A 25558-nucleotide genomic window follows, 5' to 3' on the forward strand; every position below is an offset into this window, starting at 1 on the left:
TGGGAAGGAGGTAAAATGGCCACCGGCGGCGGCCCGGAGGAGGAAAGGAAGAGGGGGCGGTTACAGCTTCTGACCCCCGCGCGTCCCGCCGGCCGGGCTGAGGAGAACGAGGGCGGCCGCGAGAAGATGGGCTGGGCCCAGGTGGTGAAGAACTTGGCCGAGAAGAAGGGTGAGTTCCGCGAGTCGCGGCCGCCGCGGCGGGAGGAGGAAAGCAGCGGCGGCGTGGGCGGGGGGCTCGGCGCCCCCGCGGGCCTGGCAGCGCCGGGGCTTGGCGACTTCCCCCCGGCTGGCCGTGGGGACCCGAAAGGTCGTCGGAGAGACCCAGCCGGCGAGGCGGCGGACCCCCGCAAGAAGAATGGCTCAGCAGAGACGGGCAGGAGGAAGAAGGCCGAGGGGGCGGCCATGGCGACCCCCAGCAGGCCCGGCGCGGCCGAAGACGCGGCCGAGCGGCCGCCCCTGGAGGAGCCGGGGATGACGGTGGCGGGCCCAGCGCCTGGCGCGAGCAAGGGCCGCTTCCTCGTGCGCATCTGTTTCCAGGGAGACGAGGGCGCCTGCCCGACCCGGGACTTCGTGGTCGGCTCACTCATCCTGCGCTCCATCGGCATGGACCCCAGCGACATCTACGCGGTCATCCAGATCCCGGGCAGCCGCGAGTTCGACGTGAGCTTTCGCTCGGCGGAGAAGCTGGCCCTGTTCCTTCGTGTCTATGAGGAGAAGCGCGAACAGGAGGACTGCTGGGAGAACTTCGTGGTGCTGGGGCGGAGCAAGTCCAGCTTGAAGACGCTCTTCATCCTCTTCCGGAACGAGACCGTGGACGTGGAGGACATCGTGACCTGGCTCAAGCGCCACTGCGAAGTGCTGGCCGTGCCTGTGAAAGTGACCGACAGGTTTGGGATCTGGACTGGGGAGTACAAGTGCGAGATCGAGCTGCGCCAGGGGGAGGGTGGAGTCAGGCACCTACCGGGGGCCTTCTTCCTAGGGGCCGAGCGGGGTTACAGCTGGTACAAGGGGCAGCCCAAGACGTGCTTTAAATGTGGTTCCCGGACCCACTTGAGTGGCAGCTGCACGCAGGACAGGTGCTTCAGGTGTGGGGAGGAGGGGCATCTGAGCCCTTACTGCAGGAAGGGCATCGTGTGCAACCTCTGTGGCAAGCGAGGACACGCCTTTGCCCAGTGTCCCAAAGCGGTTCACAATTCCGTGGCAGCTCAGCTGACAGGTGTAGCCGGGCACTGAACGCCCACCTGCTTGCCAGGGTGACTACAGAGCCAGTTTACCCCTCTTAAGTGCCAAAACTTTTTTTCAGACCCTTTTTTATCGTGTTCGAAGGAGATCTTTTTAAACCTACAAAAGATAACTCTTTCTGCCTTTTTAAATCAAGTTTACTCCATTTCAGCCTTTCTGAATTGATGACTTTGTCATCAGTAACGATTACCGAGAAGTTAGTGTGGAGATATGTCGCCAGTCCCTTTTTGTTTTTTAAGTTTGTTTTTGTATTCGGGGATTTTTTTTTTCCCCTGTACTTGTTATTCCGTACGCCTTGTGTTCTCCCCAGATTTCCCCCTTTTGGGCTGCCTGACTCAATTTCATGCCCTAGCCCTAGGTACGAAGCCCAGCACGTGGTAGGCACTCCATCAGTGTTGACTTGAAAACACAGTGTTGACTGTGGCTTCCGTCAGGGTGTCTAGCTTTTGCAGCTCTTTCCCTCCCTTTTAACTTGCTGCTTCTGATCTGTGTGGTCTGAGAATTTGTGAAACCAGTGTTGTTAGAAGTGTATGTAATCTGAGTCAGTAAGGTCTGAATCGTGGCCAAGGGCCTCTCTTACGGCATTACAATGCATGGACGTTGTGACAGCTCTTTTGGTGGCTTAGGGGCCATTTTTCACAGAATCATGGAATCTAGAATTTTCCTGTGGGAAAGGACTTAAAAATTGGCTTACACCAATCCCCTGGTTTTCCAACAATGAAACAGGCCCCGAGAGATTAAATGACTGGGTCAAAATCACGTAGCTGTCTGGTGCCCAAGCTAGCCTGGAGTAGAGTTCCCTGACCCCAAGCCCGGTGCTCATTCCACTACCTCTCACACTTCACAACATTTTCCTCAACACTTGAGGGCCCAGGAAGTCTCATCTCTGCAGAATAATGTACCCAGAGGAATGCTAAGAAATCATCTGGGGAGGAAGCAGAAAAACAAGATTTTATCAGGGGCTTCTGAATACTTGGGATATAATAGAAAAGGGACAAGAGAATATAATCCAGGGTGCGCTCATTGCTCCCTGGGGTACCACATCTGGGTTACAGTGTGCCTGATCTTTTGGGGCTTTCCCCTTCCCCATTCATTGCCACCACTGACGAATGGGGGTGCTCCTGTGGAAGGAATCCTACCAAAGGTTTACATTTGCACCTTAGTCTCAATAGTTAGAAACCCCAGAGAAGCAGCTAATGGAGTTCATCTGCAGCCTCCTGACTCCCAGGAGAAAGGCTGTTTCAAAGTAGAATTACAAGTGAGTTGTTAACTCCAAAATGGACTTTTGAAACAGGCCAAGAGAGAGGGCTTTGGGTCAACTGTTAATCAAGTTAAAGGAGAAAAGACAATACACTACTTTTAGTTTTTGTCTTCCCTTTGCATTATGTTTTGCTATTTCCTTGTGGCTTAGAATGTAAAATCCATTGTTTAAAAGTTTTGTTCTGAATAAATATTTATCTTTTGTATTGCTAACACTGCTGTGTTATTTCCTTTCAAAGTGTTAGATCCATGGGTACACAGACCCTAGTTCAATCCATACTTCCTACACACCATTTGTTTACCCTGCAAATACAATTCCAGCCCCTTCAGGCAACACTTAGCACCTCCTGTTGTGCCAGGCCCTTTGGAGTTGCTTCCCCCACCCCCAAACCCAGTGTGCTAATCACTTAGCACACTGTTAAAACTCAAGTTTCAAGTCCCTAACTCAGCTCCAAGGAATTGGAATCACTGGATCGAGGAAAAACATTTTTTAGCAAGCATCCCCACGCAATTCTGATGGGCTGCCAGGTTTGAGACCACAGTTCTGAATGGCACCAAGATAGTGGAAGGACTCTCTACCCTTGGAAAATTACAAACCAGTGGGAAGGACAGAGGGAAGATGTCAGTTTCATCATCTTACAGTTATTGTAAGTGCCAGGAATTGGATGCAAAGTATTTATAGGCTTTTTAAAAAATGCCATCTCTTCCAGCTATTAAGGGAGGAAGAGAGAAAGAGCCCAGAACTCTTCTTGGAGAGCTGACTCCAAGCTAGTTCTGGAGATTTCCCTCCCCTCTACCCCAGACCCAACCCTCTGAAGAACTTCCCAGCTGAGATGTTAAGATGATCAGGTTCTAAGAAAGTTCCCACTGTATTGATTCTCTGAGCCAGTGATTTCAGGGTATTTCCAGAGCTCATACGGTGTACTTGGGGCCTGGTTGTGGCTCTTGGGAATCCTGCCTTTCAGAGGCAGCTCAGCCCCTCTGCATCCCATCTCCCAAAGCAAACAGATCCTTCCCTCTAGTCCTCCCTTGCCGTCATCTCTTCCCCTTCTTTGCCTCCGGTTTTTCTCCCTCGAAGGGTTTGGAGGCCAGTGGTCCGGAGAAAGCCTGCATTCATCATACTCCCCTCCCCCTTCTTCCTAGCAGGCTCTGTGCCAAGAAGCCGCCTAGGAAGGATCTTCCCTCTCTCTGCTCCTCCCCCGCAACTCTCCCGGAGGGAGCAGAGGAAGAAACTTTCCCTGCCCATCCCCCACAGAATCGGCTCCAGGGCCTCCTGCCTGGCCATCTGGGTAGTGAGCCACAGGGTTGGAGTGGAACAAACCTCCCCCAGCTTCCTCTCCCCATCTAGCAGCCCCAAATTACAAGTCCTCACTGTTCATGGACTGCAGGGGAGTGTGCAGAGATCCCCTAGCTGCCAGGCTCTCTGCATACACCCGTGAACAAGACAGTGTGTTTGCAGAGAAAGATGTAGACAAGAAACAAGCAATTTTTAATATAGTGTTAAGTACTTCTAAACACTGGAAAAAATACAGAGTACAGAATTGTCCGAAGGACAAGTTTCCTAGAAGAGATGATGTCTCATCCGAAACCAGCAGGATGAATGAAGCCAGGTGAAGAGGGAAGAGACGTCCAAGAAGCAGAAACAGTCTGTGCAGCCCTGGATGATGTGGCTCAGGTGGGTGGGCATTGCCCTGCAAACTGCAGGTTCAGTGCTGGTCAGGGCACATGCCTCAGTGGCGGGTTTGGTCCCCACCTGGGTAGTGTGCAAGAAGCAACCGATCCATGTTTCTCACATCTCTCTCACATCAATGTGTGTCTCCCTCTTTTTCTCTCCCCCCGTCTCTGGAATCAATAAAAGGAAGAAAAAAAGAAAGAAAGAAACAGCCTGTGCAGAGACCTGGAAAAGTGCATGTTCAAGCTGGCTAGAAAGTCAAAGGAAGAGGTGGCTGGGAAAAGGCCAAAAGGAGGTGACACGGGGCTTGTCAGTGTTACTTGGAGGTTTGATTTTGTTCTAACACCCTTGAGTCTGGCTGCCTCCAGTCCATTCATTCAACACATACATTAAGCAACGACTCTAGACAAGGGAATAAAACAAGATAGTCCAGTCCCCTGGAGCTCAAATTCTAGAGTCCCACAACCAGGTACATAATTACAAAGTGTGCTAACGCATTAAAAGAAACATGCAGTGACATCGTGTTTAACAAGGAAAACCGAGCTGGTCTGAGAGATCAGGGATAACATCAGGGTGAACATGTTTAAACTGAGATGGAAAGGATATATAAGGAGGTAATTGAGAGGTGGGGGGTGGGAGTGAAGGGGTGACTGGGGCATTAGCCTAAGCAAAAGGGATAACAAGTATAAGGACTCTATAGTAGGAGGAGCCCTGTCCAAATCTAGAAAGCAAATGGAGTTCAGGTTTGCAAGCAGAAACCACTAGTTATTGAAGAAAGTGATAGGTCCTGGGCTGGGTATATGGAATGACTCCTAGAACTCCATAGAAACTCACCTACCAGGGGAGCCGTGGCCTCTGTCACAGTCAGGAAGGAGCCAGGAGGTCACTGCTGGAAAGGCTGGGTCTGAGAACACACTGCTGAAGCTGCCACCCAAGGACAGGATGCTGGGATCAGAGAGCCACTGCCAGTTCTGCTGGAACAGTGAAATGTCAAGTGAAGCCAGAAACCATAAGCTGGTGTCTGCACAACCTTACAAGCAAAAATAGCTGAAACTTTGACTTCTGCGTTCTTCCACTTTCCAAATCTCATGCAAGTGCATCTACTTGCTGGAGCCCCTGGAAGGAAATATTGTAGCTTTCCTGCATGTATCTCACAGGAAGGCACATAAACAGAGTGAGAATGGATGTTGTTTGCCGACTGACTATATCCAGCCCAGCCAGTGTGGCTACAATGTGTGTCTCCCTGTGTGTGTCTGCGACTCAATGTGTGTCTGCGACTCTCCACGAAGAGGTGGAGGGAGATGGTAGTACGAAGTAAGGCTGGAGATCGTAGGGGGGCGGTTAGCAGTGCTTAGAATACTTTTTGAAGAAGAAGTAATGAGCCAGCTGAGCTGCGTGGCCTCAGGGAACAAGTTACAGAGGCAAAAGAAGGGCCCTTGGAGCTTAGGAGAAAAAGAGAGGCAAGGAAGCACCTGGGGAAAGGTTGCCCGCGCTTGAGCTTGATTTTTGGATGTGTTGAATTTGAGGTCTCCATAGAAGCTGTCTAAGAGAAGGTGTGGAATAGGTGATTCAATATGCAGAGTCTTAAATTCTAAGGAGAGTTCCGGGCTTGAGAAATAAACACACGAGTCCTGTAGCCAGAGCTTTCACACTCCATCCACAACCCACATAAGATGTACATTTTACACTGCAGCCATCAGACGTGTATGCACATGTGTATTTATATATAAAAAAAAAAATCGACAAGATCTATAATATTAACCCTGTGGGTAGTGCCCTGATATTTTTATTCTATTGCTTCATTGTTTCATAAGTGCTTATATGACCCATTATATGATTTTACAATGTCCTGATGGGTCATGAGAGAAAGCAGAGGAAAGAAAAATTACAGCAAATTGGATCGTACCTTAAGCAACTCTGTGAGAGTTTTCCCTGATGGAAAAGTATACCATGACAAGTTCATAAGGGACAGCCAGGAAGACAGAAGGAAAACAAGAGTGTGGAGACACATAAACTGGGGAGGAGAGTTGCAAGTGGCAGGGATTAAGAAGTGTTTTGAGTGCTGCAAGAGATCACGTAAAATTGACTTTCAGAAATGTCAAGTAAGGGATTGAAGAGTACCTATTGGATTGAGTAATGTGGAGGTTACTCATGGGAGCCTTTCAGAGCAGAATGATGGGGGCAGGAGACAGATTAAGGAAAAATAATCTTAAAATGCCAATCCAACCGTGGCTGGTGTGATTCAGTGGTTGAGTGCCAGCCTGCAAATCAAAGGGTCACCAGTTCATTCCCCAGACGGAGCACATGCCTGGGTTGCAGGTCAGGTCCCCAGTAGGGGGCGCAAGAGAGTCAACCACACCTTGATGTTTCCCTCTCTCCCTCCCTTCCCCTCTCTAAAATAAATAAAATCTTTTTTTAAAAATGCCAATCCAATTCCTTTAACAGGAGGCTCCTGGGCTCCTTCGGGACTTGATACTCAGCCAGAATGCCCATTACTTCTCTTCATGTCACCGTAGGTGTGGCACCAACAAGAGTTCATTATGGTGGAGTATGGAATGGTACAAGAGGAAGCTAAAGATGAGCAGGGTCAGATCACACCAAGTTGAAGGTGGAGTTCCGTGAAGAGTGTACCAGACATGTGCAAAGCCAGTGGATACATACAGACAGACCACTTGCTGGCTTGTCAGTGTGACTAAGTATATTGCAGAGGGCAGATTTCATGAAAATACACACAGTTTATTATAGAAAAGAATGGCAATTTTGCAGCTTTTTAAAATACAACGTGGACTGACGTCTTTGGAAAGCAGTTTGTTTGGCACTATTAACGTTTAGAATTCACACGTCCTTTAACATGCAATCATTTATAGGAAATGGATCTATAACTAAACTTGGACCTGATCACAAATATGAGTGTACCAGGATGAGCTCACTGAAGCCTTCCTTGGGGTACCAAGGACCGAAAATAATCTGACTGTCTATCAGGGAGCCACGTAGGTCGTCTAGGGCACATCCGAATAGGAGAGCACTGTGCGGCTGTTAAAGAAACAGTTCCGTATGTATGAATCTGGAACAATCTCTAAGACACATTTTAAAGTGAACAAAGCAAGATATGGTATGCTGTTTACATTTTAGTTTCACTTTTTCAGCTTTATTGAGGTATAATTGACAAAATCACTAGGTGTAAAGTGTTCAATGTGATTATGTACGTATCACAATTTTAAATGATGGAATAAATATATGTGCTTATTTATGCACAGAATAACTGGAAGGATATTACTGAAATTGGTAACTGTTGTAGCTTCTGAGAAGAACTAGATATTAGAGATTTGGGATGGAAGGTAAACATTTTGGGGAAGGTTGTTTTTATTTTGTTTTTGTTTTGACTAATGTATTATCTCTGGCCAAAAACTAATAACAAAAATTCAGTGCGAAGCAGAAGACTTCAAAGAAGTTCCTGTAGACTCTGCAAAGGCAGGAGTCCATTTCCCCCCATGTTGAAAAATAAGCAGCTTTAATGGGAAAATTCAACACTCTGCAGCAACCAAATCTGGTTTCCCTGCTTCCAAGCTTGGTCTCCTTCAATGCAAAAAAACAGTCCTCAAAATGAAATCTGAGCTTAAAGACCTTCAAAGACTATGTGTTCTCCCTGGGGCCCATAGGCCCTGCCTCCTCTGGGCCTCACCCCTTACCCTGGCTGGGCTGCTGCTAGTCATTCCAGGAATTCACCCTCCCGGACAAGGTTAACCCTTCCCTTCCCCGGCGCTCAGCTCCGATGCCATTTCCTAGTTCAACCTTCCCCAACCTTCTAGACCACACCCTCTCTCTTACAATTCTCCTCTCCTTCCAACAGTTACTGCCGGTACAGTGACATGTTTGTTTATGCCATGGTTTGATTGATACCTGCCTCTGTCTCTCAATTTTGAGCTCCGGAGGGGACAGGGACCATGGCTTTTTTGCTCTTGGCTGTAGCTCCAGCATTTAGCACTGTGCCTGGACCACAGTAAAAGCCCAGTAAATATTTATGGCTTGAATGATCTAGAAACTTGGCTGAGGTTACAGGTCAGAACATGTGTCTACTTGTCCCTATTTAATGATACCCTTAAGCACAGCCATCACTGACTCCACACTGGAGAAGGGCTTAAGCCTTCATCTTTAAAAAAGTAATTCATTCCTTCAGTCTTCTCACATGTTGATGAGGCTTTCCTTCAGCCTGGGAGGTCAGGCCCATGCTCCCTATTTCTCTGAGGCAATATCACTGAAAGGTCGCGGGCACGTCGACTGGCACTAAGAGGCACGGAGGAGGGCACCAAGCTCCTGGATTCCCGATGCCTGGCTTCAACACTCCCTTCCCCCAGAGAGAGCAGCGCTGAGCCCCCACTACCTCTCCTCAGGGAACAGGGCCAGGATTCTGTAGGCACAAGAGACACTTCCTACCCACAGTCTTTGCCCTCCCTGTTCCTTTTTTTTTTTTTTTTTTTAAATCCTCACCCGAGAACATATTTTCATTGCTTTTAGAGAGACAGGAAGGAGGGGGGGGAGAGAGAGAGAGAGACAAAGACAGAGACACATGGATCAGTTGCCTTCCGAACCCACCCCAGCTGGGAAAAGAACCCGCAACCTAGGTATGTGCCCTAACTGGGAATGGAACCGCAGTGTTTCAGTTTACAGGACTGCCTTCCCTTTCTAGAACATTCTCTGAGCCCCCAGCATTCCCTTCCAAAATATCCATAAGCTTTTTTACAGAGCCTTCGTGGGCCTCACCCCTGGGTCCATCTCAGCTGAGGGCAAGTTGCACTGTCTGGTGCACCTTTATAGACCTCAGGCTTAGGTCTCTAAGCAGCTCATTGCCAGACAGCTTGGACATAGCATCCCTCACAGCAGGAGGGGCGGCAGCTGGACAAAGGCTGGAGGCAGGATCCAGGGGGTAGTGCACTCTGGGCCAACACATTCAGGCCCAGAACTCTGAGGCTCTTGAAATTCTAATTTGAACCTGGCCTTCCAGTTAGTTATGAAGGTATATTTGTCAGGGAAGTGAATAGAATATATTTCATTTAACACATTACTGTAGATTGATGAATGACTTCTATTTAGAGGCATGTGGTATACGGGACTCCAGCTGTACTCTTGTCCCGGGCTGTACAAATGCCTGCTTGGTTGTGTCATTTCTTAGCTACACAACCTTTCCAGGGCTGTTTCCTCACCAGAAAAATGGGTTTAATGGCATCTGCCTGAGCAGGGCTGGTGAAAAAATGAAGAGAAACACTTCATGTAAAGGTTTGGCAGAGGGCCAGGCCCTCGGTAAACAGGAATTATCATTGCTGTTTTTTCCTTTTTGCCCTCCGGCTACCACCTTCCATGCTTTTCTCTAGGACATCCAAACCCGTCTCTCCTGGAGGACTTCCACACCGTTCCTCCCTCCTTACCCACACCAGCAATGCTAACCTCCCTATTCTCTCCACCTAGTCAAATCCTGTTGCTTCTTCAATTACGATAATAGCTACTGGTGAGGGCAGTTTACTGTTTCAGGCATCGTATTAAGAACTTGACAGGTATTATCTCAGTTCAGTTCTGACACCAACTCAGAGAAGTAGGTGCTGTGTGTTTCTCCCCAAACACACAGACACTGGGATCTGGAGAGCTGAAGCACTGGCGGCTGGGAAGTGGCAGAGCCAGCAGGATTGTGAACCCAGGCTGTCTTAGGGCACAGTCAGGATTCTGTTTGCCGCTGCCTCCCTCCTCGCAGTGTGTGGGCGACCCTTCTGTCCTTCAAGCTCCCATGGCCACGACTGTCGTACTCCGTCAACTCTAGGGGTCTACGGATTTTCCGCCCAAGAGGGCGGGCACTTTGTCTCACGCCACGTTGCCCACATCCTGGATCCTCCCTCCCTCTCTGCTCTTCCTTTCTTTCTCCCTCCCATGGAGCCCTGGGTTCCTACTCTGTGTCAGGCTTTGTATTCATTCACATGTGAATGTTAACGGTGCAGAAATCAGTGCAGGATGGAATTGTATGTCCTTTTCCTCTTTCTTCTTTATGCCTTTTTAGTTGGCTGATTTTTTTCCCAGTGGCCACACAGGCCAGGTTCCTCGAACCCAGTTCAAATGTTGCTTGGCTAGGTTGGTCCGAAGAAGGCCCTGTCTCCTTAACTCCCAGCCCCCACGCCTCCTGCACCGGCCCTCAAATCCAGGCCGCCCTGCCCCCTCCGGAAGGGGGAGTTGGGGGCGAACGCCGAAATCTGAGTGGTTCTTTCAAGCCTCCGTTGCCGTAGAAACGGGCTGCATAGGCCTTGGCGGTCCATTACACCATCCTCCAGCGACACAGCCAATGGGCTCCGAGCTCCATCCTGGACTCCAAGCTCCATCCCAGGCACCCCCGCCCCACAGCTGCCCCGCAGCCTACCAATGGACAGGTCCCTTAGCTTAGAGCCCGCCCTCGGCCCAGGGACACTACTAATGAACTTCGACTCTGCTTTCCCTCTAGATTCAAAGTAGCAACAGACTCGATTTTCAAAAAAGAAAAAAAAAAAAAGGAATTCTCCAAATTAGAAGGAATTAACAGTCAAGCCTCTGTCAGTTGTACCTTGAGTAATCTTTGGCTGGCATTTTATTTAAAGAGAACAAACTTCCATATGGCATTCTCTACTAAATTTTAGGCAATGAAAATTTAGACAATGGGGTTGAAATCTCCTCTAAGTGGATTTCTTTCATTACGGGTATTTTCATTTAATTTAAAATGATCAAGGAACTAGTCATCTTTCCTTGTTTGTATTTCAAATATAATACATGCAAATTAAAGGCGCTGAGTTTTTGCTATTGAGTTCACGAGACATGGACCCAAGTAACTGGTAGCTGACTTCTATTAGACAATTTAACTCCTGGATTCAAAGCATATTAAAACTGTAGGACAAATTAGAATTTCTCTTCATCCATTGAAGACACTCCATTCTGAAGGCAGGCTGTTAATGGCTTTGATGCTCTAAAGTCTAGATAAACTAAACGTCTTTTTAAAACCTAGTGCCATTTTTTAAAAAAATAAACTTTATTTTCTAAAATGTTTTTGATTTACAGAAACATTGAAAACACAGTTCTTCTTCTCCCATCCTGTTTCCTCCATTGTTAGTATTTACATGGTGTGTTTGTACAATCAGTAAACCAATATTGATAGTGTTATTAACTAAAATTCATAGTGAATTCAGATTTCCCTAGTGTTCACATAATGGCCTTTTTTCTATCCCAGGATCCCATCCAGATTCCACGTTGCGTTTAGCTCCTGTCTCCTCAGGTCGCTCCTGGCTGGGCTGTTCCTCAGACATCAGCAAGACTCCTCCCTGTTGGTACTGACTTTGCTGAGCTGAGGCAGGGTTTGTCAGGCTTCTCCACTGTGAAGTCACTTTTCTTCTCCCCCTCCCGTGCCATCCTCTTGGGAAGGAAGTGACTATGCTTAGCCCACACTTAAGAAGGGGGGGTTATGCCCCACCCCCTCCAGGGTGGGGTTTCTACATAAATTATTTGGAATTGTTCTGCATTGAAGGTTTGTCTCTTTACCCGTTTTTTTTTTTTTTTTAATTCAGTTCTTTATTTCTATCACTATGGACTCATCGATATTTACTTCATACTTTAGGTTATAATCTAATACTAAATGGTGTTACTCAAATTGTTCCAGCCTTGGCCTTTGAGACTCTTTGACTTGGCTCCTGTGTTGCTCTGACATGTCCCCATCTTTGCCTTTCCTTTTTGTTGCTGTTCTTGAGCACCCCCTTACTTTCGGGCACTGTGTGATGCCCCAGGCTCGGCTTGCGGACTTCCTGCTCCAGTCCGAGAATCAGCCATTTCTCAGAGGAACTCAGCCCTGATTCCCCCTACTGGAGAATGATATTAGAAACCAAGCTCTGGCACTAAGTGTGCTCATTTCTGGGGTGTTCTTTCTTGGAAGCCTTCTCAACTAACAGAACAAAGAAATCTATGTGAGTATATTATAAAATAAATATATTCTTTAGAATAAACCTGTATTTATCACATATTTATATTTATAGATATGTGATAAATATGTTAGTTCCATACTAACCTGTATTTATCACCTATCTATGAATATTTCTGTATGTAACCATGTGTATCTATATTAAGCTAAACATGAGTTACTTTTTCTATTTCCTACTCTCATCCATTACTATGTGAATCATTCCAGCCTCCTTCTCTTCTTACCTATAAATCGTTACTCCAACAGTGAGGAGCCCGGCTCCCACCTCTCACCACCCACCACCCACCACCCACCACCCACCACCCGTACTCAACCGTTCGGCTCCAGTACACACGTGTAGCAGTGCCAGCACTGCTCACCCATACGCCCGCGGGAAACTTCATCAACTAGAGTGTAGTACTTCAGGACACTTTCTTACGCTTTCAGTTTTATAGACCCCACTCATTTCTCAAGTTACCGCAGTCAGCGCCCTTTCCCCCACCCCCTTCGAGGAGGTTGTTTCATACATTTGTAGTACAGTTGATTATTTCGTCACATGCCACATTCCGTCTCGGGATTCTCCAGATGTCCCAAATGATTCTCTAACATGTCGTGCAGTGAGGTTCTTTGTGTCGTACAGTTCCAGCGGCTTTGACAAACGCATGATGCCCTGTATCCACTCTGGCAGGGTCACGCAGAAAAGTTTCACCGCTCCGTTTCACCTGTTCAGCCCTCTCCCCACCAAACCCCGACAACCACAGATCTTTATACTGTCTCTACGGTTTCGCCTTTTTCTCCTTTTTTAAAAAAAAACAGAAGACACAGAGTATTTTTGTTGTTGCTCTTGTAATAGCTACCACTCACTGACCCTTTCCCGTGCCCCGTGTCCTGAACTATTAGGCTCTTCCAATGTTGTAGATGATGAAACTGAGGCAAATGAGGTAAAATAACTCCTTAAAGACTCAACATCGAACCAAATTTGACTTAATATCCTGGGTCTGTGACTGGTTAAAGCCCCAGTATGTCCATGGTTGACTTCGGAGAATTATGGGAATCCACTATAATTTAGCCAATAAGATGAGGATGACTTGGGACTTCCCAGTTCACCTGGGCAGTCTCAGTTTATTTCTGTTTTTCCAGCATAATCACTAATAGTATCCCCTTTTATGATAAATTGTATAGTCACTCCAAAGAGAAAAGCCTACTGAATTCAGGGTCAGCTGAGAGGAGGATTTTACTCCAGGAGATATAGAGATGGGCCAATGGGGTGTGATTTCAGAATCACCAGATGGGACCCACTATCCAGATATAATCCTCTCTCGAATCTAGTCACCCTCCCCTTCCTTCTCTCGATCTGATTATCCCCCAGGGCCATTGGCTGTGCTGCTGAAAAGACTCTGACACTGTCCTCTTCTCAATGTGACCATACCCCCGGTTCTGATCTCTCCTCTCCACCTCGTGCTTCTCTGAGATTCGAACTGCATCTCACGGGTTGGCAATCCAGCATTCCGTCAGGGGGTTTAAAGACTTTGGGATTTCATAGAGAAGCTTTAAAAAAATAATCTCCCCCAAAAGAGAACATATTTTAAAGTTTAGGAGTGGGCAAAAAGATTACCAACTTTTTTATTTGGCTAGGTAAAGACCAGAAAAACCTCCAATTTCTATATTCACACTGTCTATTTGAAATATTGGCTATAAAGCAAGCTGGAAAAAAAAACAATAAAAAATTGTTTTTAGCCCTGGCTGGTGTGGTTCAGTGGACTGAGTGCCAGCCTGCGAACCAAAAGGTCACAGGTTCAACTCCTAGTCAGGGCACATGCCTGGGGTTGCAGGCCAGGTCCCCAGTTGGTGATGTGTAAGAGGCAGCCAATCCATGAAATACATCGATGTTTCTCTCCCTTTCTTTCTCCCTTCTTCCCCCTCTCTAAAAATAAATAAAATCTTAAAAAAATTGTTTTAAAGAAATGCAAAGCAACTCGTTAAATGCAATTTTAAATTTTCCAAAAACCACATTTAAAAAGGTAGAAAAGAAACAAGTGAAGTTAGTTTTAACATATTTTATTTAACCCAATATGTCGAAATAGTATAATCTCAACATGTAATCTCAATAGAACAAACATTAATGGGGTATTTTACATTTTTATGCTGTCTTTGAAAGTGGTGAGAGTTTTGTACAATACCTTTCAATTGACATTAGCCATGTTTAAGTGCTCAAGGGCCACACACACAGTTCTATACTATTATGCGGTAAAAGGAGGAGCCCCGAAGTACACACACACGATCATAACCTCTGAATGTTTTAAGAATACATTTAGATGAATCAAAAAATGACTTGCCTTGGCCAGGTGGCTCAGCTGATTGGAGCGTCGTACTATGCACCAGGTGGTCGCAGGTTCTATTCCTGGTCAGGGCACATACCTAGGCTGCAGGTTCAATCCCTGGTTGGGGCCCAGACGGGAGGTGACTGATCCCTGTCTCTCTTCCTCTCTCTCTAAAATAAATAAAAACGTATCTTCAGGTGAGGACTTTTTTTTTTAATGACTTACCTTGCTCTTACTGCTCTCATTGACTCATTATGAACGTTTTTAAGGATCATGCCCATTTGCAGACTGATGTTTTGGAGCTAGACAGTTGGGGTGGGTGGAGTTACTTGATGGTGCCTGGCATAGCCACACCCATCTGAGTGGCTCCCTCCTCCCTTCCTTGAACAGATATTCAGTCTACCTTGTGCCAAACTCAGCTGGGTGTTGGGGATACAAAGGTGAGAGAGGAGATCAGGTGGGTCCTCCAATTTCATGGAGCTTCTGCTCTGCCATGATGTACCAAGCGGGGCTGTGTCTGAAGAGAATTTAGGACAGTAGTACAACTGACTGAGAGGCTCTCTGCATTTTATCACCACCATGTGCTCCTAATTCTAAGCCCTGTCACTGATAAAATTCCACCCCCTAAAGATCAAGTTGAGTCTAACTGGAGTCTAAAGTATTTGTAAGCTTCAAATCAGCATATTTGAATTCCTTATACACTAATAAACATTATGGTCTACAAGGAAGCCAATTCAGAGCCCTCCCAGTTACACACTCAGGCCCCACCACATGCCGAGCCAGACCCAGCCACACACATTAGTTGGAGAGTAAGTCCCTAACAGTCTGGAATTGTTCAAGCTTGTTCCTGAGCACTTGTGTCTCCAGCCCTGTTGGCACAACATATGTCTGTGTTTCAACAATAGATGCAATATAAACAACGACAGCACAGCGATGATGCAGCTGAAGAACTAGAACTTGAGTTGCTTCGATTCTCTCATTTCACGTGACCACTTAAAGCTTTTGCACTGAAAACTTAAAACAGTAAAACAAAGAGCAATCTGTGAAGTGTGGCTACTGCAAATTTTATTACTTAGTAAAATTGTATTATTATTTAGTGAAATTGTTTTACAGATTCTTAAAGTGCTTTGCTTTTAAACTGTAATTAATGTAACATAATTATTGCAATGGACTGCTATAGAAGTATGCTTTTTCCCAAAGAAATATATTAATGTAATTGAAAATCCTTGATTCAATACTTCTCCTTTTTTGTATTATACTACTTATTTTCACTGACAATTACATGCAAAGTTCAATAAAAGAATATTTTCACTGTCTGCATTCCTTTTCTCGCCATTATCCTATTTATTTTATTTCATGACTGTTATTGAAAATAATGTCATTTAGAGAAGGGGGCTATTTAAAATGATCTGTTCCAAGTGACGAGTGAGCTAGGTAAGCCGCAGATGCATGGAAGAAAAGAAACACGGAGGGCTCTAAGGAGGCAGATGGTGAAAGTGCTAGAAAGGGCGGGAGAAGAGTGTGGGGACTCAGCAGGCCTGACTGCAAGATGGCTCAAAACAGAGAAAGGAGGAGAGGAGGTCAGATAAGTGAGCAAGGGTCAGACCAAGCTTAGCTTGGTGAGCCAGGTGTCTGCTGCTTATCTTGCGAAGAATGACGAAACCACTGAAGAGTGGCTAGAAGGGAAGAGACACCATGAGACTCGTGACTGGAAGATCCCATCACTCTGTCTTCAGGGAGGAGAGTGGAATGGAAGGGGACCTGGTAGCCATAGGGACCAGAAAGGAGGCTGGGGAGGTGTCCAGGTAAGAGATGATGGTGGCCTGGACTGGTGGGGTAGTGGTGGTCAGCTTCTCTCCAAGAACCTCACTGCCTACCTACTGCAGTCTGGACTGAGCCGCTCCATGGTGAGCCGAGACTTGAACTCCTAGCGCCTGTAAGGTCTAGACCCTGGGGCTCCCATCTGAAAGGGCTTCGGGTAGGTAGCCTGTGTGTGCTGCTAATTACCACATCTCGATGCAGACTGGAGTTTGCAATATTGTTCTCCAAAATTTTACTTCCTTCGCTGGGCTTCCATAGGAATTTGAATGCACTCATCATAGAGCACTGACTTTGACTCCTTCAATAAGTACTTACTGACCACCTACTGTATGCCAGGCAATCTCCTAGGGATAAAGCAGTAAACAAAGACAAACATCTCCCGCCTCTTGAAGCTGACACTCCAGTGTAGATGAGATGTTGAAAAACAAGTGAACAAATAAAATAACTGCAGATGTGGCAGGTACTATGAAGAAGAAAAAGTGATGGAAGAGAACAACGCAACCAAAATAAAGACACCTGATAATACCAAACTCGGGACAGGATTTGGGTGCACAGAATCATTTGTATTTGCTGGTGGAAAAGTAAACTAGTACAACTTGGAAGTTTGGCATTACCTTGCAAAAGCCAGCAACCCCATGTCCTCAGATGCACAATCACACCTTCTGTAAGATACTTGGGGGACCTTCCTGTTCTGAGCACCAGGGACACATCGTGAGCAGCAGTAACATTTTTCATACAAGCAAAATCCCGGCAATAATGCCAGTGTCCACGGACAGGAGAACTGACCGGAAGGAAAAGTATGTACATATATCCCTCAGTAGAAAATGAATGGTACTACCCCACACAGGGGCAAGAATTTCGATGGATTTTAGCACTGTAATATTGCACAAGAAAGTAAATACCAGAATATGGCATACAGCATCATACTTTGATAAAGCTAAAGAGAGTATCTTTTTTGAGAAAATATTTTTAAAAGAAGAGAGGAGAAACTGGAATCCTCATACACTGCTAGCACGAATGTAAAACGGTGCAGCAAATCCAGGGAGACAAAGATTAATGGTTGCCGAGAGCTGAGGGTTAGAACAAAGGGGAGTACAGTGTCTTTCGGGAATGATGAAAATATTCTAAAAGTGGTTGCAGCGATGGCTCCACAACTCTGCATATACCATTGATTTGTACACTTTAAATGGGTGAACAGTATGGTATGCGAATTCCATCTCAATAAAGCTGTTAATTTTTTTTTAACTTTTAAAAGTTTTTTTTAAAGAATCTTCCTCTTTAAAGGGAAGATTCAGGATAGACATTACATCAGGTGTAGGAAGGCAGGGGATGGGACCCGAAAGTTCACAGGGAAGGGAGGTTATCATCAATTTTCCAGTTCTCGTATGAGGTTTCTGATTTCACTGGTTTTTCTTATTTATACATGAATACATACAAACATAGAGCAAGCCCGTCATGGACAAGGATGAAAACGTGTCACAGACAAGTAATTCTGTGCACCTGATATGTACAGCGACGGGTCAGCAAGAGCAATGAGTGGTCAGGAGGGCCTCTCTGGACAGTCCCCTCTGAGCTGAGGCTACAATGAGATGGGCCAGCCATGTGAGGGTGGGGGGAGAAGAGTTTTCCAGGCAGAGGAGACAGCGTGTACAAAGGCCACGAATGGGCCCAAGTCTTCTGTCTTTGAGGAACATCCAGGAGGCCAACATGTAAACGACAACAATAATAGCAGCAGCAGTTACAGGGCCAGAGTAAGACCTCTGAGAGGCCCTAAGCATTTAAAAGATGGCGGTGTCCATGTGATTTAAAGAAAACAAATATTAAATAGAAAAGGTGGGAGTGTTAGAAAAATTTTTAAAGCTTTTATTTTCCCCATGATTAATTACTCTTTGATACCTTTAGTAGGTACCAGGGATGTGTTTACATCCTTTAACCCATTTAAAATGTGAAACAACCACAGGAGAGAGAAACTGGTTTTTCTCCATTTTAAGATAAGCAAAGGAGGTACCGGGATATGAATACAGTAATTCTGACCCCATCGAGCACTGAGACGAACAGGCTACCGTGGTGAATGTTCAAAATCGGGGATAGCATCTAGTGAGACTGGGAAGGAAGCATTTGGTAGGAGCAGGACCTTCCCTTTCTGAGCGTCCTGTGCCTTTAAGAGTCATCCCCTCCCGCCTGCGATGCTCCAATTTCCCTCTAGGGCACCCAGAGCATCACCCCTCCCCCATGCCGCTACTGCGGAGCATCACCTCATCCCATCCCCCACTCCCTACACCCTCCGGCTAGGCTCTCAGCCTCCACCCTCCGAGTGGAGGTAAGATATACTGCCAGAGATAAGTAACGTCCGCCTCCGGCAGTGCCCACCCACTACGCCCCAGCAGAATACCATTTTAGAGCCCCTAATTCCGACCCCTTCCAGCAACTAACTTCAAGGGACTAGGCCTCAGTGGCCCCTCTCATCACTCAGGTCCTGGTCTCAGTGAAGGTGACTTCTCCCGGGGTTAACACACAACCCGCAGTGCCCGTGCAGGTTCACACGTGGTGAGCAGGGAGCGCGCAGCCCCTCCCCGCCCCGAGCCTGACCGTGCGTCGCCGACACGCCCCTTAATCAGGCTCCGCCCCCTTGCCCGCAGGTCTAGTCCCGGACGGGCGTCGCGCCCTAGTCCCGCAGTAGACCTGCTGCAGTAGGTGATGAGACCTGGTTACGGGGCATCTACACATTCTCGAACCTCGCCCTAGGACTGTGAAAAGCGGGACGTCCGTTCTGCTCAGGACTTCGTTGGTAGGCGACGTGTCCCGACTCCTTTTGCGCTGAGCAGGGAAGAGAGAGCTGGGACCGCGAGCCTAGGATTCCAGCCCTAGTCCACACGTCCTCGGTGTTTCGTACTTTGGATGTGAGCTTAATATACTCTTCTTAGAGAATTCTATTGGCGCCTCAAACCAGATACTAAATGAAAGGGCTCATTGGGTCCAAAAGCATTGTTGAGCCCCTATGTAGCTGGACCCTGTCTGTAGTAGGCAGGAACTATATCTGTGACCCGGTGAGTCGGTCCCCTTAAGGAGCTTTACTGAGCCTGGGACCCCCAAATTCTTTTCTGGGACGGTCCAAAAAGACGCCCCGAAAGAGGAAGGGACAGGTCTTACCTGATGGCAGGTGTCACCGAATAATCTAAAATTTCAAAGGCAATGCGGGGCAGGGACAAGCTTTCGGCACCAGATGGGAGGCAACATCGGTGCCCACCCCCCTCCAGTCCCCAACCTAAGAAAAGAAACCGATCTCATCCGACACCCCCAATCCCAGACGCGAAACCGCGCAGCCCCGCCCCGTCCCGGCTGCCAGCGATTGGGAGATGCAAATACTGGGTTCTCTGCCCAGCAACGGGTGACGCGCCACTCGAGCGCGAGGCGTGGCCCGGCCTCAGCCCAAGCGGGCACCTCGGTGTTTACACGGGGCGGCCCCGCGCGCGCCGCAGCGGCCCGCAGACGGCGAGGGGGAGGGGTGGTGCGCGCGCCGGCGGGGCCGCGCGGGGAGAAAGACACTGGAAGGCAACCGGGCGGGGAGCGGCGTGCGCGGGCCGCGGCTGAGCAGGAGGCTGCTAGGAGAGCCCGCGGGGGTCCGGGGGTGCGATTCCTCCGCCCCCGTAAAACAATGTGTAGTGTGCAGTGGGACGCAACTTGCGGGAGGCGGCGGGGACGCGCCGAGCCCGCCTGAGACCGAGCCGCTGACCTCCCCCCGCCGTCCGTTGGGCCCGAGCGCCCAGCTCCTCGCTCCCCAGCTCTCGGGGGCCGGGCCGAGCTACGGGGCGGGGCCGCCCCTCCGTCGCTGCTGCCTCCTCCCCCACCCCCAGCCGCGGAGGATGCGGACGGCCCCCGGCGGCGTCTAGCGGCCCCGGGCCCAGGCGCGATGGTGCAGCAGCGGGGCACGCGGGCCAAGCGGGACGGCGGGCCGCCGCCCCCGGGGCCGGGGCCGGCCGAGGAGGGGGCGCGTGAGCCCGGTTGGTGCAAGACCCCGAGCGGCCACATTAAGAGACCGATGAACGCGTTCATGGTGTGGTCACAGCACGAACGGCGAAAGATCATGGACCAGTGGCCCGACATGCACAACGCCGAGATCTCCAAGCGCCTGGGCCGCCGCTGGCAGCTGCTGCAGGACTCGGAGAAGATCCCGTTCGTGCGGGAGGCGGAGCGGCTGCGCCTGAAGCACATGGCGGATTACCCGGACTACAAGTACCGGCCGCGCAAAAAGAGCAAGGGGGCGCCAGCCAAGGCGCGGCCCCGCCCCCCCGGCGGCGGCGGCGGTGGCGGTGGTGGCAGCCGGCTCAAGCCCGGGCCGCAGCTGCCTAGCCGCGGGGGCCGCCGAGCGGCAGGAGGGCCTTTGGGGGGCAGCGCGGCGGCGCCCGAGGACGACGATGAAGACGACGACGAGGAGCTGCTAGAAGTGCGCCTGGTCGAGACCCCCGGGCGGGAGCTGTGGAAGATGGTCCCGGCAGGGCGGGCTGCCCGGGGACCGGCGGAGCGCGCTCAGGGGCCGTCGGGCGAGGGAGCAGCTGTCACCACCGCCTCCCCGACTCCGTCGGAAGATGAAGAGCCTGAGGAAGAGGAGGAGGAGACGGCAACGGTGGAGGAAGGCGAAGAGGAGACGGTGGCGTCGGGAGAGGAGCCGCTGGGCTTTCTGTCCAGACTGCCCCCGGGCCCAGCCGGCCTGGACTGCAGCGCCCTGGACCGCGACCCTGACCTGCAGCCTCCGTCAGGCACGTCGCACTTCGAGTTCCCGGACTACTGCACCCCCGAGGTTACCGAGATGATCGCGGGGGACTGGCGCCCGTCTAGCATCGCCGACCTGGTTTTCACCTACTGAGCCCACCGTCAGCGGGGCGCGCAAGCCCCCAAACCAGCTGTTTACATACAGGAATCAGGTATTGGGGCCCCTCGGAGGCCGAGGCTGGCACCCCATCTCCCACGCAGCCTCCCCCCTCCTGGACGTGCCCATCCCCCCTCGAATCCAGACATGCCCCTCCCCCGCAGACACACCCCAAGGCAGCCCAACCCCCACCCTTTCCCTGACATCCAAGCTCCTCCCCGTCCTTCCCCCTCCTGCACAGCCACCAGCAGCCAGCCCCCCTCCGGTACACCTCTCGTCCTTTCCTACAGACCTGTGCCCCTCCCCCACTATGCACTTGCCCCTCCTCGAGGCCGGAGGACACACCCCTGCCCCTGCTCCGGAATCCCTCCGCCTTCGCCTAGCCTTCCTCTCTCATTTAAGTGGGCGCTGGGGCCCGAGGCCCCGCGCGCTCCTCCCAGGCCCCTCCCCTCCCAAACGGGGGGAGGGGCGCGCTTCTTTTACTCTGGAAGAGCAGGGACCCGCCCCCTTTTGCGCATGCTTAATGCTCCTTGGGAGGAGGGGGCTGGTCCCTCTGGCCAGCACTGGGCAGAAATGGGGTGGGGGTACAGAGCTATCCTGAGAAATATTTTGATCCGGGAGCTGCGGCTTCCTTTCAATCCGACGGGGCGTCACTGCCTTAATGGGAGGAGCACTCAGAAGGGGGAGAAAGGGACTAACTAGACGGTCTGGAAGGGTTGGTTTGGAGCTTGAAAATGTCCCAAGTGGAGTAACCTCCTTTCACTTATGGGGTCGCCCAGACCCACCGGCAGCCCCCGCTCCCCCCCCACACACACCGACTACCTGAATGCCTCTGCGGCCTATCTTGGTCCCCAGGAACCTCTCTTTCATTCCTCAACCTGGGAATTGGGGGTAGGATCTTTCTCTGGAAATTCACCATGAGAGGAAGGGATGACCAAGAAAACTCAGAACCAAGACACGTTAACAGTATATTTGGGGGACAGGGTTCTGCCGCTTGCCCCCCTTCCCCCGGAAGTGCCCTGTCACTTCAGGGCACACTCCTGAGCCTGGGCTCATGAAGCCCACAACCTCTTCCTATCATTCAAACCTCTTTGTGCCCCCAGTGATAGTATTCAGTGGGAGAAGCGAGGCACGTTGCTACTAGGGGCTTGAGACCGAGGCACGGTAGCAGATGGAGTGTCAAAAAAGCCTCATTTTTAAGAGCCTCGTTTTTAAGTAGCTGTCTTGAGACCATCTATTGGACCAGTGAGACTGAAAGGTGGTCAGAGCAGTGGAGATGTGCCCTGCGCCTGTTTTTCCACGTGAAAAATAGGGATAGCGATACTGTAGGAGGAAGCTGTGTCCAGTTCGGGGTGCCTTAGGGACCCTGCCCCTGATGTTACCCGTCTTAACTCCCAGTTCCCCGCTCAGGCCCCGCCCCTCCGGCCTCCCTCGCCCCCACCTCCTTTGCCCTCACTACCTGTATCTCACCGGCGTGTGTTCACCCTCCCCCGGGTGTGCACACACTCTCATTCACACACACAAATCTCAGGAACAAACGGTCCCAGAGTCCTCCGGGACCCCTGCCCAGGGTCTCTGCTGGTCTCTGCCCCACGCGTTCCCATCGCTGACAAAGCCACCAGCTGCCTCCTTTACGCTTGGTGCTCCGGCTCTGGGCCTTTCTTGCGCTCTCTCTTTCTCTCTTTCTCCTTTCTTTCTCTCTCTTTTTTTAAGTAAAACAAGAAAAAGACAATGAAAAAAAACCCAGAAAACGTCATGTGAGTGAAGAGATGTCATTGTCTGTGGTCTTGGAGAACTAGTCTAGTAGCTGAGGGGAGGGATCCCTCCCATCTGGGGCACTGGCACCCACAGCAGGACTTCCGCCAGTCTGATGCCAGGACTGAATAAAGTGTATTTGCCCCTACCTCGCCCTGTGGTTCTACATGTCTGTGCCTTTCCTCAACCCTTCCCAAACAGTTTGCCAGGTTCAAGTCTTTTGATTTAGCACTGTACAGGAAGAGCTGGGAATTCCAGGATAAGGCACCTGGCTCCTCCAGGCCTCTGCCTCCCTCTATCTCAGAACTCCCTGGTCTTCATTAAGGGTGGCAAGCTCATTCCTGCAGGGGCCAGGCAGGTAGCATAAATGAATGTCTGGGTGGATACCAGCTTCATGACCCACTTCAAGGTGGGGACAACTGCTCACCTTCTGCCAGTTGTGACCCTGTGGGATTGCTGCCCACAGTGGCTGGGTGGCCAGATTTTTCAAGAGAAAGTGGAATTTGGGTATTTCTGAACATCCCAATTTCAAAGTGAAAGCTGACTTTTCAATCTTTTGGACCAAATGAAAGGTACAGGCATACCTGGTCTGGGAGGGCCAGTTTGACCCTTATCTTAATGAGGATTGAAAAGCTGGGTGGGCCACATTGTCTGAGCTCCGAGCCTAGCTCCATCCACCATTCCCTGCGTGACCTTGAGCGAGTTCACCTCACCCTGACTGCCGTGTGTGTAGCATGGGAACTGACAGTACCTGCTGCTTAGGGCGAAATGAAGTGTGAGGTGAGAAGCGTTTGACATGGTGCTCCATAAGCTGTATGACTCCCCTGTCAGGAGGCGGAAACAGGGTCAGAGTGGTGACACGACTTGCCAGAGGACCCGCAAGCAGCCAAGGTCAGAGACGGCTCCAAATCTCGGAGCTGCCTGTGTGTTCCTTAAGGGCGCTACCTCTCCCTGCTTGAAACGGCAGATGGTAGAAGGCGTGGCTCAGGGCCTGGAGCTGTGGGGTTGGTCCCAGTGCCTGGCACCTAACTGGTCCAAAGTATATTTTTATTGAGTGAGTAAAGAAAAGCACCAAACTGCAATGATTCCTGCCTTTGAGATTCTCACCAGTGTGTTTCAGAAACCGAGACCAAGGCTTTTCAAAACCCTTTTGTCCCCCTGGGGCCCCTCACCCTAGTTTTCACTCTACCAGGTCCTGTGAATTCCTAAGGTTGGACAAAGCCATTTCCCCAGTAAGAACCAAGGCCAAGTGTGCAGACCTCATTCAGAGAGGGTATTTGGGGACTGGGATACCTACAAGAGACTTAAAGGAGGACTAGAGCAGGTCTGAGAGGGCTGAGCGCGTACAGGAAGGTGGCCTGGGGCAGTGTGGAAATTAAAGTGCCGGCTTCTCAGCCTCTGGATTGGAAGCAAGACGACCAAAAAAAACCAAAGTCCTAAAGGGTTGAGGGGGTGGGGAAGACGGGTGTGTCACCCAGAACCCCCTCTCAGAAAGGACTTCCCCAGCTGTGGCAAGTAGGGTCAGTGGGGAGCCCCAGCTGTCGGGTGTCTGCTCTGGCTGCAGAGAGCCCCTCAGCCCGCGCAGCCTGTGTCTGGTGTCGCAGCGGGATCAGGTGTGACCACCTGGCCATCTCACTTCAGTGTGGGACAGACACTGGCAGGCAGTACTTGCACCGCCCCCCCCCCTCACCCAGGGCCCCTCCAGGGTGAGGGGATTTTGCCAGGCCTGCACCACTGGTTGACTTCCTGTACCAGTCTTGCTTCCTCCTCCCTTTTCTTTTCGCAGGTGTTTATCCCTAATAAATATTTTGCACCCCAAATTCAGTCTCTGTGTCTGCTTCTGGAGAACCCAGTCTGCAATGGAGGGTGCAGGGGCTGGGCCAAGGGCGTGGCTCATGGGCTCAGCAACCGTAACGGGGCACCTCTGATGCCCCCCACTCTCAGGAGTTGGTGTGTCAGGAGAAGCCTCTTCCATTCACCACCAACACTGCCCCAAACTGAAGGTTGTACCCTTTCCAGTAGGCATCACAGAGACGCCAGCTTCATCCCCCAGGGCACTCCAGAGCCCTCTGCTGATGTCATCTCCTTCGCAGCCCTTCCCTGGTAAATCTTCAGAGCCATCTTCAGTCTGTTTGCCCTTCAGAATCCCCAGGGCCAGGGCAGGGCAGGGAGAGGGGAGGTAAAGTTCCTGGCGGTTTACAGTGCTCCAGCGCTGGGGGACTTTGGGGCCAGGCCCTTCCCTTTGGCAGGCCTTCGTTTCCTTGTATGTAAAGTGGGGGAGGTGGGACAGGAATAGAAGAGACACCATTTACTATTTGGTTCCTTCCATTTCAGAAGGAAATGGATTCTGACCTGAGAAAGGTGGGAAGATCTGCTTATGTGGACTCTGGGGACACCTAGTGGCTGAAAGGAGTAGGAAGCAGCTGGGGCTGGGGTCGGGGTGTGTCCCACAGCATTCCTGCAGTCTGGCTTCACTGTCAGGTTCCTTGTCTGGGTTATTTGAGCCATCTTGGTCCCAGGAATTTAAAGACGCTTCCACGCTAATGTGTTGGTTACCTGTTGCTGCACAACAAATTGCCAGAAACTTAGCAGCTTAAAACAACCTGTGTTTATTATTTCATAGGAGTCCAGGTATGTGTTTGCTGGGCTCTCTGCTCGGGGTCTCA

The 25558-nt window shown here is 50.0% G+C and overlaps 2 protein-coding genes across 2 annotated transcripts; both read left to right on the plus strand.

Moving 5' to 3' along the window:
- Positions 1–15: 15 nt before the first annotated feature.
- ZCCHC3 (zinc finger CCHC-type containing 3) lies at positions 16–2715 on the plus strand. The gene has a single exon (XM_024559537.4). It carries the CDS (start codon positions 16–18, stop codon positions 1231–1233), a length of 1218 nt encoding a protein of 405 aa, XP_024415305.1. The 3' UTR covers positions 1234–2715.
- Positions 2716–19759: 17044 nt separating this feature from the next.
- Positions 19760–24694, plus strand: SOX12 (SRY-box transcription factor 12). The gene has a single exon (XM_024559240.4). It carries the CDS (start codon positions 20181–20183, stop codon positions 21132–21134), a length of 954 nt encoding a protein of 317 aa, XP_024415008.3. The 5' UTR covers positions 19760–20180; the 3' UTR covers positions 21135–24694.
- Positions 24695–25558: the final 864 nt, after the last annotated feature.

Source organism: Desmodus rotundus, chromosome 6, assembly GCF_022682495.2.
Source record: "Desmodus rotundus isolate HL8 chromosome 6, HLdesRot8A.1, whole genome shotgun sequence".
Taxonomy (NCBI): Eukaryota; Metazoa; Chordata; class Mammalia; order Chiroptera; family Phyllostomidae; genus Desmodus; species Desmodus rotundus.

What these genes read in the sequence shown, in the direction of transcription:
- ZCCHC3 (XM_024559537.4), top strand. Translation starts at nt 16, where the DNA reads ATGGCCACCGGCGGCGGCCCGGAGGAGGAAAGGAAGAGGGGGCGGTTA.
- SOX12 (XM_024559240.4), top strand. Translation starts at nt 20,181, where the DNA reads ATGGTGCAGCAGCGGGGCACGCGGGCCAAGCGGGACGGCGGGCCGCCG.